This window comes from Misgurnus anguillicaudatus, chromosome 17 (assembly GCF_027580225.2).
Source record: "Misgurnus anguillicaudatus chromosome 17, ASM2758022v2, whole genome shotgun sequence".
Taxonomy (NCBI): Eukaryota; Metazoa; Chordata; class Actinopteri; order Cypriniformes; family Cobitidae; genus Misgurnus; species Misgurnus anguillicaudatus.
The window spans coordinates 3,306,257-3,326,192 of record NC_073353.2 but is presented as its reverse complement, the minus strand read 5'-3'; the positions used below and the strand labels follow the sequence as shown (position 1 = coordinate 3,326,192).

The 19,936-nt window shown below is 36.8% G+C and overlaps 1 protein-coding gene across 9 annotated transcripts in view; it reads right to left on the bottom strand.

Moving 5' to 3' along the window:
• Nucleotides 1-19,936, bottom strand: part of myo3b (myosin IIIB) — a 190,159-nt gene that overhangs the window by 129,097 nt on the left and 41,126 nt on the right. For all 9 annotated transcript variants that reach the window (XM_073854841.1, XM_073854844.1, XM_073854840.1 and 6 more), the window contains one exon: nucleotides 13,803-13,868. In XM_073854841.1, coding sequence (XP_073710942.1) covers nucleotides 13,803-13,868 — 66 coding nt within the window. The remainder of the gene's footprint in view (nucleotides 1-13,802; nucleotides 13,869-19,936) is intronic.

Sequence of the window (19,936 nt, the reverse complement as noted above, 5' to 3'; positions counted from 1 at the left end):
TTTCTGGCCTGTGGGAGGAAACCAGAGTACCCAGAGTAAACCCACGCTGACACAGGAAAAACATGCAAACTCCACACAGAAAGGCAGAAAGTAAAATAAATAAATAATACAGCATATAAACTAAGCACGTTTGTTTCTCATCCTTTGAAGTGTTATGACTGTAAAATCAAACATTAAAACCAATAAGGTTTGATGTTATTGACATGTCGGCATGTTTGTTTTGAGCTCTGCATACATGAATTGATCAATACTGTAAGTGCATTTACATGCAATTTAAAGGTTTGATATCAGACTGACCAAGACACCAACTCAGCTCTCTTAAACACTTCAGTCTGACTGAGATTTAAAAACGATCCTAGCAGACCTAAAATACCACGATAATGTGTAATGATTGGTCCGCTTAATCCAGCATTCATACAATACAATTAATATGCAAATTGCTTAGTTGTGAAGGCAAATTCTGATATCAGGATGAAAAAGGTTTAGACGTTCTTCTAAACATCTGCTGCAGTGTCTATTCAAACCTCAGTACAGTATAGGGGAGAGCGGGGCACAAACTAACATTTTAACAATCTAAGCGCATTGTCTAAAGCGCACGGTCTAAACGGGCGTGTCCGGTGCCACTTTTGCTAACCCTCTATGGCATGACTTTTTATTTTTTGGGGAAAAAAATATTTCACCTCACTTTTTGGGAGCTTGGGGGTCACTGATAAAATATCCATCATACAATTTATCCCCCCATCACCCCTGACTCAGAATTTACTTTGTTGCCTCAGGGCAACATTGTGCTACAATGGTATAAAAACACCAAGGTTTTTTATATGCAGGTTTTCCATCCATGAAAGTTTGTGAATCTGGGAGGAAAAATTCAAGGCCCTGGGAAGTTTTTGAAAATATACATACATAGATACAGGTCATTGAATGTATTTTATGCAAGAAGATTTCTGGTAAAAAATCCATATTATTCCCTGTGTAGTGTAGGATAATATCATACAGTTCTAGCCTTTTAAGCACACGTGCTAAACTGTTCACTTTAAATGCTTATATCTTCTGTATGCGAATGTTGATTCATACCAAATTGCTTTTTTGCATAGTTGTGTTTGACACTTGAAAACGTCTCTGGTTACGTATGTTACTGTTGTTCCCTGAGAAGGGAACGAGACGCTGCGTCTCCCTTGCCATACTTCCTTTAGCGTCGTCTTTGGCAATATTTCAGATAGCGATATACTTCCTGACTCTCGCATCACCCTGTCTTTGTTGTTTAGCCTCACCATTGGTTGAATTTGATATACACATTCAGACGCACTTACCTCTAGAGGCGTCCCCAAAGTGTCACCGCAGTGACGCAGCGCGAGTTCCCTTGAAAGGGAACTGTAACAATGTATCTGTAACCTTGTTCTCCCTTGAAATATGTCCCCACATTTAGACTCTGAATTTGAGGGTATTGGACCTGGAAAGTCCTTGAAAGGTCCTTGAATTTGACGTTAACTAAGGTGTGGGAACCCTGTATATGATAAATATATGCATTAGAAAAAAAAACATCAATCACAAATGATTATAGCCAAACATGAACACTACTAATTGTAACTAACACTGCATGTGTTAATGTTTTCCACATTTACATATAAACATATAAACCAACAAATGTGTGCATGTGTTTGTGTGTGTGTTTGTGTGTGCGTGCGTGCATGTGTGTGTGTGTGTGTGTGTGTGTGTGTGCGTGTTTTTATGTGTGTGTTATGCATCATTTTGGGATGATTTTGCCTGAATAAAAGTGGTCTAATTGCACAATGTTGCCCATAAAACTAATTAGTCATGTTTGTGATTAAGTGGAATCATTTGTGATTGATGTTTGTTAGAGTTAAACTTTCTAATGCATATCTTATCAGATAAAAAACCTTGGTGTTTTAGTACCCCTATAGCACAACGTTGCCCTGGGGCAACAAACAAAAACCACGGTCTTAGTATGAAAATAAAAACAAAGAAAGTCTTCAGACAATCAAACATACTTCTTTACATACTGATGCACATACACATATTTTTTTCTGTAAAATTATTTAAATTTAAAAATGTTAAAAAGTGATATTTATCCTGGCAATTGGTGGCACTGCATCCCATGTGGCTTTGCTTCCAAAAGCATGGCTCCACCCCCAGAGGTGGGTAGAGTACCCAAAATCTGTACTCAAGTAAAAGTACAAGTACTTATACAAAAATGTACTCAAGTAAAAGTAAAAGTAACAATCTAATTATTTACTTGAGTAAAAGTAAAAAAGTATTAGATGAAAAAACTACTCAAGTAGTTAGTTACTCGTTACTTCCGATCTGATTGAAAAGAAGCGTAAAATCCCTGAATTTCAGACTACTTGGAGGGCTTTCACAAACCTCTCCTTAAAAGTCTCATTGTTCTGCTTATATACTACTACCTAGGTTAAAGTAAAGCAGTCTATGTCAGTCCTCCAACACCACATAACGTGTCATTAAAAAAAAAATCTTAAACAAACACTGACTGTTTTCTGACAGTTAACTGTGTCTTTATTTTCACGTTCACAACAAAATTTGGCTGCATCTGCCTTTAAACAAGCTTACAGTAAGCAAAAAAGAATGTGTGTGTCTGTTTGTTATCATGTTTTTATATGAATAGGTTATTTTCATTGTCATTAATGTGCAATTAATAAACATAAGGAGCTTGATAAAATGCTTATTTTAGAATTTCAAATGGAACTTTTTTTGCAATCAACTCTACATTTATTATAATATATAAAACATGTTTCTTTAAAAACATAATTTATTCTTTTATTTTTATTTTATTAATCCAGTTTTTATTCGTATGTATTTTCTACATTTAAGTAAGGTGTCCGGTTATGTGTAGGGAAGAAATTTTTCAGATTTTTTTTTTTTAAGTTTTTTTTTATTTTTAAAGATAATGTTTCAGACAGAGATATATTTTTGCTGTGGTCAGTAACTCACAAGTGTGGTCTATCAATACCAGGTGGAATTTTGAACAAATGTAAAATGACTAGTATAATTTCACTTTGAACATAAGTGGTGAATTGTTACTTTTTTAACACAACAAAACAATGTAGATTTTCGTGTTACACTTGTTTTTATTAACTATACATGACTATGACCTCTTTAATATGTAACTGCAAACATATTTTGTAATTTATCTTTGAAAAAAATAATGAAATTATATTTTCATTTTAAATTTCAGTTTTATCAAATGTTTCAAAAGCAACCAACAGTACAAACTTAAATTCAACAGTATGAACACTATGAAAATTAAATTAAATAAAATTAGAATAATATAAATGGTACAAAAGTAAGTGTTACTTTCGTCCTGACAGGATCTCCTCACATTTAAACCCGATTTACTTTTATTTTGAAAAACTCTTGAGAAGTGAAACTTCAGGATGTGTTAGTTAGAGCACTAAATAACCTGTAGATTGATGAAACGAGAAACATAACGCTTTATAAGAAAACAATGACCGCTTTTGGAATTTACTTATGGTTGAAAACACCTTTCTGGATCTACACCCGGAAAATGGTGAGTAAATAACGCGATATTTGTCTGCTCTGTCAAGGGTTGCAAAGATGCTGTCATAGTTTGGGATGCAAATGGTATCAGTCCTCTTAGAAAATCGCTTTGTTACTTTCGTCCAGTGTTACTTTTGCCCCGGTTCTCACGTATTATATTAATGCAAGACTTAACACTATGCTGTTCAAGTTGGTTAGTTTTATGAGGAAATGATATGGAAATGTGCAGATGTGAACGTTTGTTGTTTGTAAGGTTAGAGTGATTTTCATTGCTTGCACAAGAGCGCATATGACAAAAACAGTGCGTGAAATAATATTATAATAAGGCACTGCACAAAGTGACACGTACCGCCGTGTTGTTTCATGTTGGAGCTTGAATTCCTGTATGCTGAGATGTCAGTTCGTTTTGGTGCACAAAGCATACATCGCATTATGAAACTATTCTTTTTGACCTTTTGTAGTGTAAACATAGACCAAACTTGAGCCCACGCGTGATCTGCCTCCGATAGCTTGCATAGGTCATCCTCCGCTTCAGTCATCTCCCTTCATCTATGTTTCATCTACGCGCGCTAAATTGTGATACGTAGCCACCCCTCGCAACGCACGCAGCCTCTCTAACGTCTCGCGAGACTTTCGAGCAAGCCATATAAATTTAAAAAATAAAATATATTCATTAATTATTACCATTTGAAAGTAGCGTAGTAACGCCACCGAATGTAGCGAAGTAAAAGTACAGTTTTTTCATTAGAAATGTACTTGAGTAAGAGTAAAAAGTACCCATCCTTAAATTTACTCTAAAAGTACTAGTTACCCAAAAAATGTACTCAAGTAAATGTAACGAAGTAAATGTAACTCGTTACTACCCACCTCTGTCCACCCCCAAACAAAAGGTCACAACCACTCCAGCCCCTCATTTCATTGGAGAGACATGTCAGGTGATATTATACATATATTTTTTTTATAAAAAAATTAAAGTGTCGGTGTGAGGCTCAAAAAGGTAGTATGTTGCCTGAGGGCAACACTGTGCTGTAGAGGGCTAATTTAACTACGGGAAAATGGTTTGTGAGCCGAGGCGAAAAGGGTTGTTCCTATTCTTGTAACGAGTAATGGGTGTGTTTTGGGCTTAACGTGCAATAAACCAATGAGAGTCTTATCTCTCATCCCCTTTAAAAGCCAGTTGTCTAATCCATATTTAGATGACAGACTTTGTAAACTAAAAAACTAAGTGGAGGAAGAAGACCCCCAGTTTAAGAATAATGTTTAAAAAAATGTGTTGTTTTCATTTTTATTGAACTAATTTTTTTTATTAAAACCTTCAAAAGTCTGTTTTCTTTCAGTCATATAAGTAAAAATAGCAGTCTTATAATTGCTGTAAATGTATTGATATCCTACATAATCATTGTAATCTGATAAAATAATTTGCAAATATGCAAGAAAATGTTTGTACTCTATAAATACAAAGAAGAAATAAAAAATTTACTAACGTGCAGAGAGCCAAAGCGTTTCAGCACTCGGACAGCGCCATGGGATTTTTAAAAAGCATTACTTAAATTGTTTCCCATCTTATCATATCCACAGGTACAGAGAATCATATACAATAAATCCTTAGGGCAGCATTAAAAAAACATTTTAAAAAAAGAGATGCATTTGTTTAAAGCAAAACATTTATTTACTTACCAGGCTACAGGTGAAGCAGCTCTTTATGCCTTCTAACGTCTCATAATCAGTCCTCATTTATGTCCAAGAGACTCAATAATAATCTTTTACATTCAATCTTTTAATCTTTCATATTTAAAAGCCTTTTTGTGCTACTGGGCATTCATGTATGTGATACGCAAACCCGGGTTGTCGTCCCGTTTATAGACGCATATTACTAATGCGCTCATTAAATAACAAAAACAATATTGCACCATAGACTTTAGACCAGGTTTTTGTTGGTCAATGGCGTAGTGTAGTCTATTTAAGTTGCCTCAAAATAGCAATGCGCCAACAATGCGCCTCGACACACCTCATTTTTAGACCAAAACGCCCATGGGCACAAAAGGGGGCGCAAATGCATTTGCCATTTAAACAACGTGGCGCTAAATGTGAAAATTATAATTGCGCAGGGTGGAAACTAGCAAAAGACACTTGCGTCGCACATTACGCTGCATTGCGCTGGGTGTATGATAGAGCCCTTTATCTCTGCTACAAATGAACACTTAGGGCTCTATCTTACACCCGGCGCAATGCAGCGCAATGCGCGACACAAGTGTCATTTGCTATTTTCCACCCTGCGCAATTATAATTTTCACGTTTAGCGCCATTTAAATAGCAAATGCATTTGCGCCCCCTTTTGCGCCCATGGGCGTTCTGAAGAGGTGTGTTCAGGCGCATTGTTGCCGCATTGCTATTTTGAGGCAACTAAAATAGACTACGCCATTGACCAACAAAAACCTGGTCTAATGTCTAAAGTCAATGGCGCAATATGTTTTTTGTTATTTAAAGAGCGCATTAGTAATATGCGCCTAAACGGGACGACAACGCGGGTTTGCTTAACACATACATGAATGCGCAGCAGCACAAAAACGCTTTTAAATATGAAAGGTTAAAGGATTGAATGTAAAAGATTATTATTGAGTCTCTTGGACATAAATGAGGACTAATTATGAGACGTTAGAAGGCACAAAGAACTGCTTCACCTGCAGCCTGGTAAGTAAATAAATGCTTTGCTTTAAACAAATGCATCTGTTTTTAAATGTTTTTTTTTTAAATGCTACCTCACGGATTTATTGTATATGATGACTCTGTACCTGTGGAAACAACGAGAAACATTTTTAAGTAATGCTTAAAAAATCTCGTGACGCTGTCCAAGTGCTGAACAGCGTCTCCTGTTTGTTACAAATAAAGTATTTTTAGAGTACAAACCTTTTCTTACATATTTGTAAATTATTTTTTGATGATATTGGATAGCCATACATTTAAAGCAACTATAAGCCTGCTTTTTTACTTCCATGACTAAAAGAAAACGGGTATTAAAGGTTTTAATCCAAAAAATAACAATTTCAATGTGAAAAACAACACAATTATTTAACATTAATCTTAAACTGGGGATCTTCTTCCTCCGCTTAGTTTTTCAGTTTACAAAGTCCGTCATCTAAATAGGGATTAGACATAGCGCCAGTGCAACAGGCTTTTAAAGGGGATGAGAGCTGAGACTCTCATTGGTTTATTGCACGTTACGCCCGAAATACTCCCATTTCTCATTAAAAAAAATTGTACCAACCCTTTTCGACCATGCGCTTGGCGCACAAACCATTTTTCCCGTCGTTAAATTAGCAAAAGTGGATTCGGACACGCCCATTTAGACGTTGTGCTGTGCGCTTTAGACAATGCGCTTAGATCGTTAAAATATGGCCCATCAAGTTTGTTTGTGGGACCTACCGTTATCATACAATAATTGTAACAAACAGAGGGGTTTGTTGTAACACCTAAAATTTAGTTTAAACACAAATAATTCAATAACATTCTGTCTATATACTAAAGGTGGATATTGTTTATATATCTGTCTATAATAGATAGATATCCACACATTCATTCATCCATGATCCTTCATCTAATCATTATTGTATTATGCATTAATGCATAGAAATAGATTTGCTTTTAAAGGGGTGCACAATTAAGACATAAAATCATAATGGTGAGTTATTTCCCCTGATATTGTATTAACAGTTATCATTTTAATTAATAGTATTTACATTGTTTTCGTTCATTATCATTGTATACCTGAGGCTTCACAGTAACGTTGTGTGACAACTAACCCCGCTGTGTAAAATCCCAGCTATCAGTTACTAGGAGTTGCTGAGATGTTTCAAAATGCTGTTATGTTTTAAGTAACAAGACAGTGATTAAAATAATATAAAGGTTGATTCAGTGACTTACAAACCCAACTCAGAAATGGAAAAAAAACATAAGATGAAGAAGTTTACTTGTATGCCTCCAAAACACTCTTTGTTCAATATCTTAACCAAAACACATCAAAACTTTTCACAAATTCACAGGAGATCATCTGACAGAGAAAAAGACCAAAAGCAAAGATTGATCGGCCCTGTAGAAATATGTAAAGTAGCCGTGTTACAATTAACCCTGCGTTAGTTTTGTTCCCCGCTCACTGCTAATATAGACTGTAACTATTTCTGTGCTGAGATCAGCCATTTTAGACCTGGTTCAAGGCAGTAAATTTACTGGAGGTCCAGGGGTCTCCCATTAACACTCAGAATAGCTGAAGGTCCAAATAGCAGATGGCTCTGATAGCAGAAGGAAAGACATTCTGCTGCACATTTGTAACACATGAACAACAGCACGCTGCTATATACACCTACACAAAACAAACAGCCTGCATCTTCTGATAACATTGTGTCCTCCAAATACCGACTACAGCACCACGCACATAAACACACACGCGCGTACACAAAGAGAGAGAGATGGGATTTATTCAAGAGAATTATTTCTGATCTGATAGCCCTGAAAACCCAGTTTTTCAGCATGATGTTTATGAAAAGCCTCCTCAAGAGACTGAAGCAGATTTATTCTACCAAACACAAACACTGCAAGTTTATGCAGTCTGATGCTAAACATTTTTCAGTGTTGATTTTTTCCAAGCTTTCTTTCATTTATACATTAATTAATGATTATTTACAAAAATCTGATTGTGACACTGAAGCATGTATGACGTGCAAAGTTAACCAATTTGATTAGTCTAAATACTCTTCAACAGAATTTTTCCGTTTGTAGTCCTAAAACCTGAAGGGCAATTATTCATTTGAGCTCAGATGCAAAAGCCGATTAAACGCCATCTCCGTCAAAACATAATGATATTGACTGAATGTTCTCAGCATGTATATTGCGTGTGTGTGAACAGCACAATTTTGTACTTACTGGTAAATTCATTCTGGTACACTGTAAAACGTGAAAAATTGGATCAACTTTTTTGTGAAAGTGAAAAAGTGACAAAATTTACAGATTACATTTTTTACAGTGCAAAACAATTGTGTGGAAGATGCTAATGTTGTGTGTTTTGCCAAGAGGTACACTATAATGGACATATATGGCCAAGCATTGGCACCTTATTACATCCCTGATGCTTGTACCTTATAAATAGCAAATATAACTTGTTCAGTTTTGCTCCTCTAAAGTAACCTAAGGGTTAAGACCCTACCAGCCTGACCTTAAACCTGTCACCACACTAGCCATTTGTGTTGAAGATTGTATGTCCACTTACTCTAAAGAAGCCAGCACGGCTAAAAGAGAACAAGAAAATAGCAAATAAATAAACGAGAGCGCAGCACTCAGAATAAAATCCTTTCAAGTACACATGCACACTAAAGATATGACTCCGACTGTGCTTTTAATTCATCAAGAGCGGCCGACATACCTGCCACACTGACAAATCAACAACTAACACAAATAAATGAGTCAATTAGCTTTCACAGCTCCTCCTGCTGTGCACAAGCATCTCTCTCTCTCTCACTGATGTTTTCATTTTCCATAATGAAATAATAATGTCTGCATTTGAGTGCTTTTATACACACAGGCACATGCACAGAACCAAAGCGATGACTCTTTCACTTACAAACTCCATGACATGAATTCAACCACGTTATCTGAAGAGCTTTTGTGACAAATGAACATTTTCTTTGAAATATTAGTATGAAAATAGAAATAGTCATAATTTTGCCTTGTAAAGAAAATAGTAATATTTGTTTTTATAAGTATCAAAATAATCAACAGACACTGGAAAAAACAATCTGGTCACAGTCAAATACCATAGCTTTTACTGAGATCTAACAATTGATGGGTGTACAGAGAATGGGTGTACACTGGCTCCTTAAAGTATATGAACCCCAAATATATAACCCTGTCTGTGAAATCCAGGTAATTTAATGATGAGATTTGGAGCACCAAAGTTTGATTTCACTCATTGATGTTCACATATTAAAGATATCAAGGTTATATTTTCACAGAATGTTCTTTACATTATATAGGATGATTTAATGTAGAAAACAGTCAATCACAAAAATGACTTTGGCTGGGTTTTCTCAGACAGGATCACATATATGAATATACAAAATGTATTAATATGAATGTCAGGCAATCTCACAAACAAAAAAAGCTTGTGGATGTCACTATTGTTAATGTAATCTACTGCAAAAGCATGCATACCCTCCTAAGACCCGAGCTTTGGTTTGTCTTTTTTTTCAGATTTCTTCCAGCTATTTTGGGGTTAGGAAAAACCAATAAATATAATAACCAAATCTTTTTCTTTGAACATGAAGCAGTGTATTTGTATACGTGTGTGTACAGCAGGTTCAAGATACATAGAATTAAGTTTTATGGTGCAAACAACAAAAAATGTGATGTCCACATACAGTTTAAAACTTCATGAAACACTAACCAACATTTCTTTAGATGTTAACAGAGTTAGTAGTGTTGCAGATCATAGAAGACAATGTTAACATCTGTTAATTTCAACAGATGCTAACATGCTAGTTCATTTTTAGCTTTTTGTGATATTTTATCTTGTAGGTTTAAACTCCATAGCGTGTCAACGTCACAGGCTGTAGAAAGATGACACGTTTGTATCTCATTATTATTTATGAGATTTTGTGTTCTAATCCAATGAGAAGAGATTTCTTGCTTGCTTGTGTGTTTGTGCGTGTGTGCATGAATATGTTCCGTGCAGTCAGGCCAGCGGGGGTGTCGGGGGTTGGATACGGTTCTGTATAAATGTACGCCCTTAAAGATGCAGTTTGTATTATTTGCGCCGCTGGATGGCGCCAGATCAAACAACAACAATGATGTTGTTTACTGACGCTCTGAAGCAGCGTGGAATTATGGGATTTGTAGTCTTTAACTCAACCGCTGATGGCCATCAATCAGACAAGAAGGAGAAATCACGTTGATGGATAAGGTAATCAAGTCTTATAAATGTTGCGTTTGATCACATTGTTTATTTTACTATGTAAGTTTATATGTGATGTTCAAAACAAAATTTTCAGTCATAGATATTACAGTATTAGTCCAAATTCGATGGTAAACACAGCACAGAATCAAGTTTTCAACTTACAATCTACAATGATTTTTTACATAATGTATTGACAGTACAAATCTTATTGTGAAGTGTCTTAAAATGACCATTTATATTGCTGTACAATACCTTTTGATGTGCATATCGTCCACGGGAAGACCCGCTGATTACAATCAACACACTAATGTTGTGATCAATATAATAGCATACGTTTTTTGAAGGGTTACGAATCAAAACAACTCACCCATCGCGTAAAACACAAGCAGGATCAGAATCTCTGTCTAGTTAAATGTTGTCGTGAAGCTCTCTCCATCCAGATAATGCAACACCAAATTGATCCTCCCTCGTTTTGTTCCAAACTCTTCTTGGGTCGTTTGGTTGGCCCGTACGCTAACAGGAGCTGACACAACCAGCGGCAGACGGTAAAGAGTTATCCATAAGTCCATAAGCAAGCGCATAGTTCCGCATTTGTCCACAACACTGGCTGCGTCCGAAAACTCAAGGCTGTGAGGACTGTGAGGACTTGTGGCCTCGCTGCCTCATGAGGAAATGACTTCGAACTCGGAGGCCTGAAGGCCGCTCAGAGAAAGGCTTTCCAACGCACTTCAAAGGCAGCGTGTTTGAAATATAAACAGAGAGCGCCTTTGTGATAACTAATCACATATTTGAAAACAACAATACCAATTTCTCGCTAGAAATGCAATTAAAATGTGTAAAAAGTGAAAATATACGTTTATTTACACTAAATTTGTGCTCCAGTTGCTTCCTTGGCCGCCATTTTATTTTTTCGAACTCGACCAGTGTTGTAATGTGGGTTACGTCAGTAAAGGCGGTGACAAAGGGTCACATGGATATTAACGTCATTGACAGGAGACTGCACTGCCCCGTAACAATGTTTTAAATGGAAATTTCCTCACGATTTACAAGTAGTTGAAAACATTACAGATATTGATAGTAATCAGCTGGACAAAATAGCAAACTTGCACCTTTAACACTAAACACTGTAAGAACACGTAGTAATCGAGAGAGGCGTTCATGGGTCGCAGGTGTTTCTGTGGTGTAAATACGTTGAATGATATTCCCCACGATGCTGTCATGGCTAGACTCGCCCTACCAGTACTAAGTAGTAGTCAAAATTAGATTTAACATCTCCTTTAATGCACTCAAATATCTATCAGGGAAATACACTGTGACCATTTTGGTCGCATAGGCGACCTTTTGAAATGCCATTGCGACCCTAATTTTTAATGGGTCTCAAATGTGTCACTGATTATTTTTGTACCTACCTTATGTTTTCGGCAATATGATTTACTATGAGCATTTAATAAAACAGAAATGTGTATTTTAAGAATACGTTTTATAACATGCTCTGAGCCTTCAACACATCAAGTTGGCTTCATTTTGCGTGCGAGCACGTCGTGTCTCTCCCGGTGAGCGTTCGCGTGCTTTCTGTTTCTCAATGAATTGGGTATCCATGTGTCTGAACTTTAGCCGAGTTTTACCATTACAGGTCTTCACGGAATACCCGAAATGGTCAGTTGGGTCCGGGTCGGTCCTAGTTTAATTACTTCGGGTCCAAAGTCTGATTAATATTATTGTGTAAAACCTGAGTCGATCGGAGAACGGCCGCGAGGGCTACCGCGCTAAAGCTCGAGTGCAGTTTCAGTGTGCATCCGGTTACTATGGCGATAACAACTGGCTCTTGTTACGACCACGCGCTGCATTTTCTTTCTCCCATTTTTTATAATATTATTATTAATAAACCATATCTTTTCTAAAATGTTTGCACAATATGGTAGCAAAAAAAGCAATGCTTTTCTCAGGATTATTGCACTGAACGAGCAAAGCTCAAGCTGACTCAAGATATAAAAAACGCAAAGCTGTAAGTAAAGTCTGTCACCGGGACAGCAAGTAGACTTTTAAATCTGAAATAATGAGTGGATAAAGCTTTTTTAATCAGTAAGAGAGAAATAGAAAGATTGAGCAGATGCATTAACAGTGCCTATTTAACAGAAATTATAACCATCATAACACCAGTCACATTTATAATCTATAGACCTGCACTGTCTATTAATATAGTATACATAGTATTGTATTATATTGAGATTGAATATAAAGGGGTCATCTAATTGCTTCATATATCAGTGCAAAAACAGTAAGTGTTTTTGTGGTGCTTTGACAAACAGTGTCAGCTTTGTTCAAAGAAAGATTGGGGTGGTTAGATTAACGAACTATAATGTGAAATAAATATTAATAATGTTCAATAAATAAAAAAGTATTGTGTTGTGTCACACATTATTAGTTCTTTGTCACATGTATAGTAGACCATTATTTGTCGGTGGGTAATGATTGCCCTTTTCACAGGCTACCGCCACAAGTAAATTTCAGATCTGTGGGAAACACTGCAACGTTAAAAAAAACAAGGCAACATGTGGTTTAAAAGATGGCAAGTGAAATTAATTATGCAATACAGTTTCATTATTGTTTATTATTATCCATAATATAATATAACTAATTTGTGCGACCAAATCATATTTTGCGCCAGTAACTGAAAAAGTTAGTAGCGCAAGTGCCACCAGTGGAAATGGTTAGTGAAGTTCCCTGCCTAAACTGTTCCATAACAAAAACTATAGGATTAGGATGCAGGCTCAGCTTGTCTGCAAGCGTCTGGTTTGCCATCAACTATGAATTTGCTCAAGAAAGCTGTAAGAGGCAGGTGGACTGTGTCCTTTCTCATAAGGCAGTTTGTGTCTAGGCAGGGATGCTGTACCATGTCCTGAGGCATTTTCCTTACACCCTATTATTTCAACTATAAGAGTTTTACTTGACATTTATTAAATATTTGTTATACTAGATAAAATATTATATTATATTACTCCTCGCCTTTCTTCTCACAGAGTCCACGCATATTTAGGTTGCAATTTTAAAACGATAGTGAGGTAGGTTGGAGCTAAAACAGGGGGGTTTCATGACCCTTTAAGTGAGGCGTCACTCACCTGTATGTTCAAATTCTGCATTTTACTTTCATTTGCACACAGAAAATAGAAATATTTTAAATACATTTTTCCTCTGTATTCAAGAAACACAAACTATTATTTGGTATTTAGTAGTATCCTTACTGCCTTTATTAGACAACAGAGAAAATGTGATTCACGTTCAGACACAATACACAGTAAGAGAGAGATGGAGTTCTTGTACTCACTGAGCAATAAAGTAGCAGAAACTTCTGCACCACTGCTCTGGATGGCGTAGGGTAGGAGATGGGTTCCTGCAGATAACACACACACGCAAACACAAAGAGTTACAACAAGCATGAATGAGAGTGAAACAAATCTATTGATCTTATTCAGTGATGGTAAATACATTACAAATCTAAAGGTACAACTGCATTCAGAACAAATGTCTGTTCGCATTCATCTGCTCACACAAAGAAAATGTGAAACACACACACACAAACACAAACACAAACACACACACACACACACACACACACACAGGACTGTGCCAAGTTGTTCTCTTATAGAGTACTATAAAGGGCTAGAAATCAAATGCTTTTTTAAAACTCCTCTGTAAACCCTCATCATCAAAATCATACAAAAATCTGCCTTTACTTAATCACATCTTCCGAATAAGATATACAGCTTGATATGCATGTCATGCGTTATCATATTACACAAATTGCACACTATTGCCATAGTTTTGCAGTCTCGCTTAACGCACTTTGTCTTCAAACCCCCTAGCAAAGTTAGCATGACGTCAATTGCAGTAAAATGTTTTAAACCAAACACTAACGTTTGTCAAATATGTCATGGGAAATTCTAGCATTATACATGCAACATTTTTCTCAGAGAATGCATTTATTACCAATATATTAAACCATCTGTTTATATTTTCATAAATCCCTATAGGGTCCAGACATCAGAAAAAAATAAATGTAAAAGTTTTCTATGGAAATGTCCACGTGTTATGGATGTGACAAAAAAAATGTTTTTGGGAGACAACATACTTTGTAGGAATTATGTGATTTAAAATGCACAAACCTGGGTTTCCCCATGCTGCCTTGCAAGCAAATTTATTCACGCTGCAAGTCTAGCATGGAAACTATGGACCTATTTTGCCTCTGAAATAGGGAACCAATCACAGAACGATCACGACGTCTATGCGACACACCGATTGGGTATGAGCTACGTACAGAAGCATTTGATAGACATTCGTAGTGCCCAATAAACGGCTCTGAGCATTCGTAAACCATGCCTCAAATACGAGAAAATGAACATGTGGTTCCCAGACCACGTCTCAATCCCTATGAGACTGGTCTGGTGTTAGCCAGGCTACAAACCAGAAGCAATAACACCCAACAAATGGAGAAGGGACGGCTCTTCAAAGAACATGTAATATAAGTTTTGTATGCACATTTATGAGGAAGAAACAGCGTTATGGATGTGACATTACTCTGTTATAGAAGCAACAAATCTGAAATGTAACTTTAATATGGAGCATAATAAAACATGCTTTTAAAACTTTGATAGAAACCTTTCTTTGGTGTTTAAACAACCAAATCTTTACATTTGAGATATCAGTATGGTTAAATACTTTGGGTAAAAACTTTTCTTTTCTTGATATTTGCATTAAATTGGCCATATGTAGATCCAAATAAAGTGATAAATATTACCTTCAACTAAGGAGGGGCGATCTTTAAAACCCCATACATTATTTGTACTACCATTCACATCCAGACTTTGACAGTTTGTGCAGTATTTTATTTTTGCAGTTCAGTGACTATTACACATAACACAGGCCATCACTGAGTTTTAGCTGCAGAGACTCAGTTAAGCAGGTCTTCAGGTCGTATCTCATCTGAGCCGCTGTATATCACTGAACTGGAGTTGTAAGTGTTTAAGTCTTTAAAGAGTAGACTGTGTGCCAGGGACACCGAGGCCTGATGCTGGATGACAAATGAGCCGCCCCGTCGACTGTCTGGCAGGCAACATCTGTCCGCCGAGCAGCCGAGTTATGAGAGCGAATAATCCCTCTGTCAGCTACACTCAGACAGAGCCATCGATTAACTCACACACATACACTTTCACATACCCATATATTAACACACAAGCAGCTGTGACGCTGGATGTGGAGGCGGGCCGGATCAAAACATCTGGTAAGGGACCTAAGTTTTTCCTAAATATTGAATTTTAATTTAATATAGATTATTTGCCATGGTAATACTACAGTATGCTTTTTGCATGTGTGTTTTGTAAATGCTGCCATTTGTACTCCATTTCATTGGCTCAGTGGCAATAAGGTTAAGTCTAATCTAAATGAATTTAATTCTTTTTAGACATTTTTAGACCCTGGAGAACTATACAAACGCTATAATATATTTATATGGTCATTATTCAGTACATATCAAGGTATTCACTCTTTTGTAAAGGTCCACTACAATGAAAAGTAAGCATATACATAACTGTCCTATGCTGATAAAAGCTTTGCTGTGAGGACAGTAAAAGCCTCCCCATTTATATAAATGATTATTATCCAATTTTAGTCCTGCCTGCAGTGTTTTACTATTTAATGCAGCCATTGTTCAGCGGATATGAGCGAGGACCTCACATCTTTTTATTTCCGTTTCTTTTGCTGTACTTGTGCTTCCTTTCTTCTCAATGGCTCTTAATCTCTTTTAAGCTTGACTGAAGTCTCAAACTGACATAAAAAGCAGTGCAGGTCGAAGGACAGACATACTACTTAAAAACACATCTTCTGCCTCTTTCATCAGAAACTCTCACCAAGAACAAAGCACGAGGCGTATAAACAACCCCTGTTAAACATAGTTGCATTAATCTGTCATTCTGGGCTGCTCTAAGTCACTCGGTGCTTTGATAGATATTCAGACAGGCCGTCCTCTCTGAAGAACAGATCAAAGGAAAATAACCAAATGCAAAATATAATGCGCGCCTGCAGCCACGCGCTCACATTGATGCTGCAGTGCTGTAGAGAGCTGCTTATACATAACAAAGTGAAGCAGCGTCGCTGATGGCGCTCTTATTGTGCTTGCTAAATTCTGCTGTGGTATTCGCTCTCGCTGACTGTTTGTGAGCGTGCTGAGACAGGATGTAAACACCGTAGGTTTATACTACCGTAATCTAACTGCAGAGGCACGAAAATCTGACTGCAAACAGTCACGCTGCCAGTCATGTTGCTCACAACATCAGTTTGATACAGTGTAGATGACGAGCTATAAACAGAGAGAGAAACCTGTCAAGAACATGTCCGGATAAGTTTTATTTGTGAAAATAAAATGAACACAATATAAAAAATTTATTTTGATTTAAGAATATATTTTTTGATTCACAAGGAAATTGTTACATAACTTTAAGGAATATGTGACCCTACCAGGGTAAAGTCTCATAAATGTATTATAAAATATAGGAGCATCAAAGTTTGATTTTACTCACCCATTTCACATTAATTTCAAACTTTGGCCTAGTATGTGTATATTAAAATTTGGTGTAACTGGTTACCGGACATGCAGAACCCAATGATGGTAGCCCTTACTGATGGAAAAGATCAGTCGATATTCAGCTAAACTTGTCTTTTGTGTTTTACAGAAGAAAGGGTGCGTGTATGAATTACCGTAATTATGAGATAACAATAATGGGTAACACTTTACAATAAGGTTCATTTGTTAACATTAGTTAACCTGAACTAATAATAAACTGCACTTATTAATCTTTGTTAATGTTAATTTCAACAATTACTAATACTTTATTAAAATCTTGTTAAAGTGAAACTTTGTAGTTTTTCAACCTTCATAATATATTTTCAAGATCCTTGTGATGGTTCATTGACTTAAAATAGGTTGAATGACATGTCTACCATAGCCTGACGGGGTCTTATCGCTTGAACTCGTACTTTTAAACTTGGGGTTTCGGGTAGTAACCCGAGCACAAAACAAAAAAAATACAAAAATCTGCTTTACCGCATACATCACTTCCTCCACTTCCTCAAATTCGGACGTGAGAGTGCAACTATTTATTTTCCTGATGTTTTTGTCATGGCCAAAGCAGCAACTAAAAAAAAGAAACGCAAGGTTTTGTCGGAAGAGACCAGAAAGAGAAAACGTGAGAGTGACAGATTAAAAAGAAGGACGAGGATCAATTATATCGGGCCAGCGTTTGCTCGCTGGCGTGAACTTAAGGAGGAGGAGGGGTTTCTGACCGATGCTGACTTGGCCGTCATGCTTTTGGACAAGTAAGTAATGTTATATTGCTTGCATATCTTAAGTCCTGTCTGGCTCCCGAACAGTCTTTTACGTGAATTTTAGCTGGAGGCTACTTGGAGAGTTTAAAGAGAGACTAATATCACGTGACATTGTGGTGCCGTCATGGACCTAGGACACAGGTGATCCGGGTTCGATTCCCCTTTAAAGCAATTTTTTTTAAATATAAACTTTAACCAAGTGACCACCGTTACAACTGGCTTGAAAACATGAGCTAAGCGACCTTTTGGCGTATTAAATAAAATAAAACCCACCATGAAATTATATTCATATGACATGTTGGAAGGCACACTTTGTGACCTAAAGAGTTGTCTTCTTTTCCTTTGCGACAGTGCTGCGGCACTTGTGGCCTCTAGGGGCGCTAGACGTGAAAAACACATGTCTAGCACCCCCTAGTGGCCAAAAAGTTCCATGGTGTGCCTTTAACGTTAGTTAATGCACTGTGAACTAATATTGACAAACAATGAAACGCTTTATTTCTATTAACTAACATTAACAAAGATGAATAAATACTGCAACAAATGTATGGCTCATGGTTTGTTCATGTTAGTTAATACATTAACTAATGTTAACTAATGAAACTTATTGTAAAGTGTTACCCAATAAGGTAAATACAACTTGCAAACTCAAAAAGCTCCGACCTGTCCTATCTGGCCACTGTGATGTAGCTATGTAATTTTAATAATTTGTCCATTTAAAGGGGTACAGATGTGGCCTTTAAGAATGTGGGGCATCTGGCAATTCATCGGTATTGTACTTGATTCTGATTCCATTTTTTTTACCTACAGTTTGTGTGTAACGTTGATGTTTGAGCAAAAACAAGGCAAAGTTTGATGCAATGCTAAAAGTTGAATGCAACAGGAGATATTTAAAAATCTCCTTCTAAAAAACTACACTGAACAGCTGAATTACCTACAAAATAGCTTCTTCGTGGGTTAGTGACATCACAAACCGCAACATTTACACAAACCCTGCTCAATCCTCTTCACTAATATTCCATGGGTCTGATTCAGGCAATAATGAAAATATTGATGCCACTGTTTACAATACCTCGGCACATGCAAGTAGCAGTTAAGGTAAGAAGGGGCTTGACGTGTCCAGACAACGTGAGGTAGGTGGTCAGCGAATCGCAACACACTGGGCCAGCTAACCAATCTGAGCATATTGCGTATTTCTGATGGAGGGACATCATAAAACTAGGGGTTCAACAGCCTGTTTTCAGAAGGATGGAAACAGCGGTGTAGAATAAAGATAAAACACAGTGTTTCCCACACATTGTCTTTACTTGGGCAAGCCGGCCAGGTATATTAACAACCGCCCAATTATATAATCTGGCATCAAATTTTGCCTTTTTTTGTTCTTCTGTGATAATGACACTCTTTGATAGTGACATTTTGCATGACTGAACACTGACATATATATGAAAAATAATGATTTTTTAAAACCAAGCATGAAACGTTACAATGCACCCCAAAAGCACAATCAAACCTTTAACCCTCCCCCAATCATTTATATAATTAAATACTCTTTATTTAGACTAACGTAGTAATGCTAAATTAGTATAAACATGAACTATGTGTGTCATTTGATATGTCTGAGTCGGAGATGGTGAACATCATGTCGTAAACATATAAAATATTCTACAGGTTTGGAACAATATAAGGATAAGGATGTGACACACACACTTGCATACACATTTATTTTGATAGTCCACTTTAGACATTTTACGGTCTGTAGGTAACTTTGCAACTTCTTGTCAACCACCCTGTCAACCAATTAACTACATAATATTTTAATTAGGGGTGGGACAAAAACTCGATTCTTAGATGAATCGCGATTCGGACGTGGGCCGATTCTGAATCGATTCACAAATGTCAAGAATCGATTCTTATATGTTATTTTACAAAATAATAACGTGACGTTATCAGAACCAAAAGGCGGAACTCAACTGGAGGAGCGGTGATGCACACGGACAACTTAAGAGAGCGCGCACTGCACGAGCACCAAGCGGAGCTTACAAGAGCAGAAGAGAAAGAACACTTTAAATGCTTGTAGGACTATAC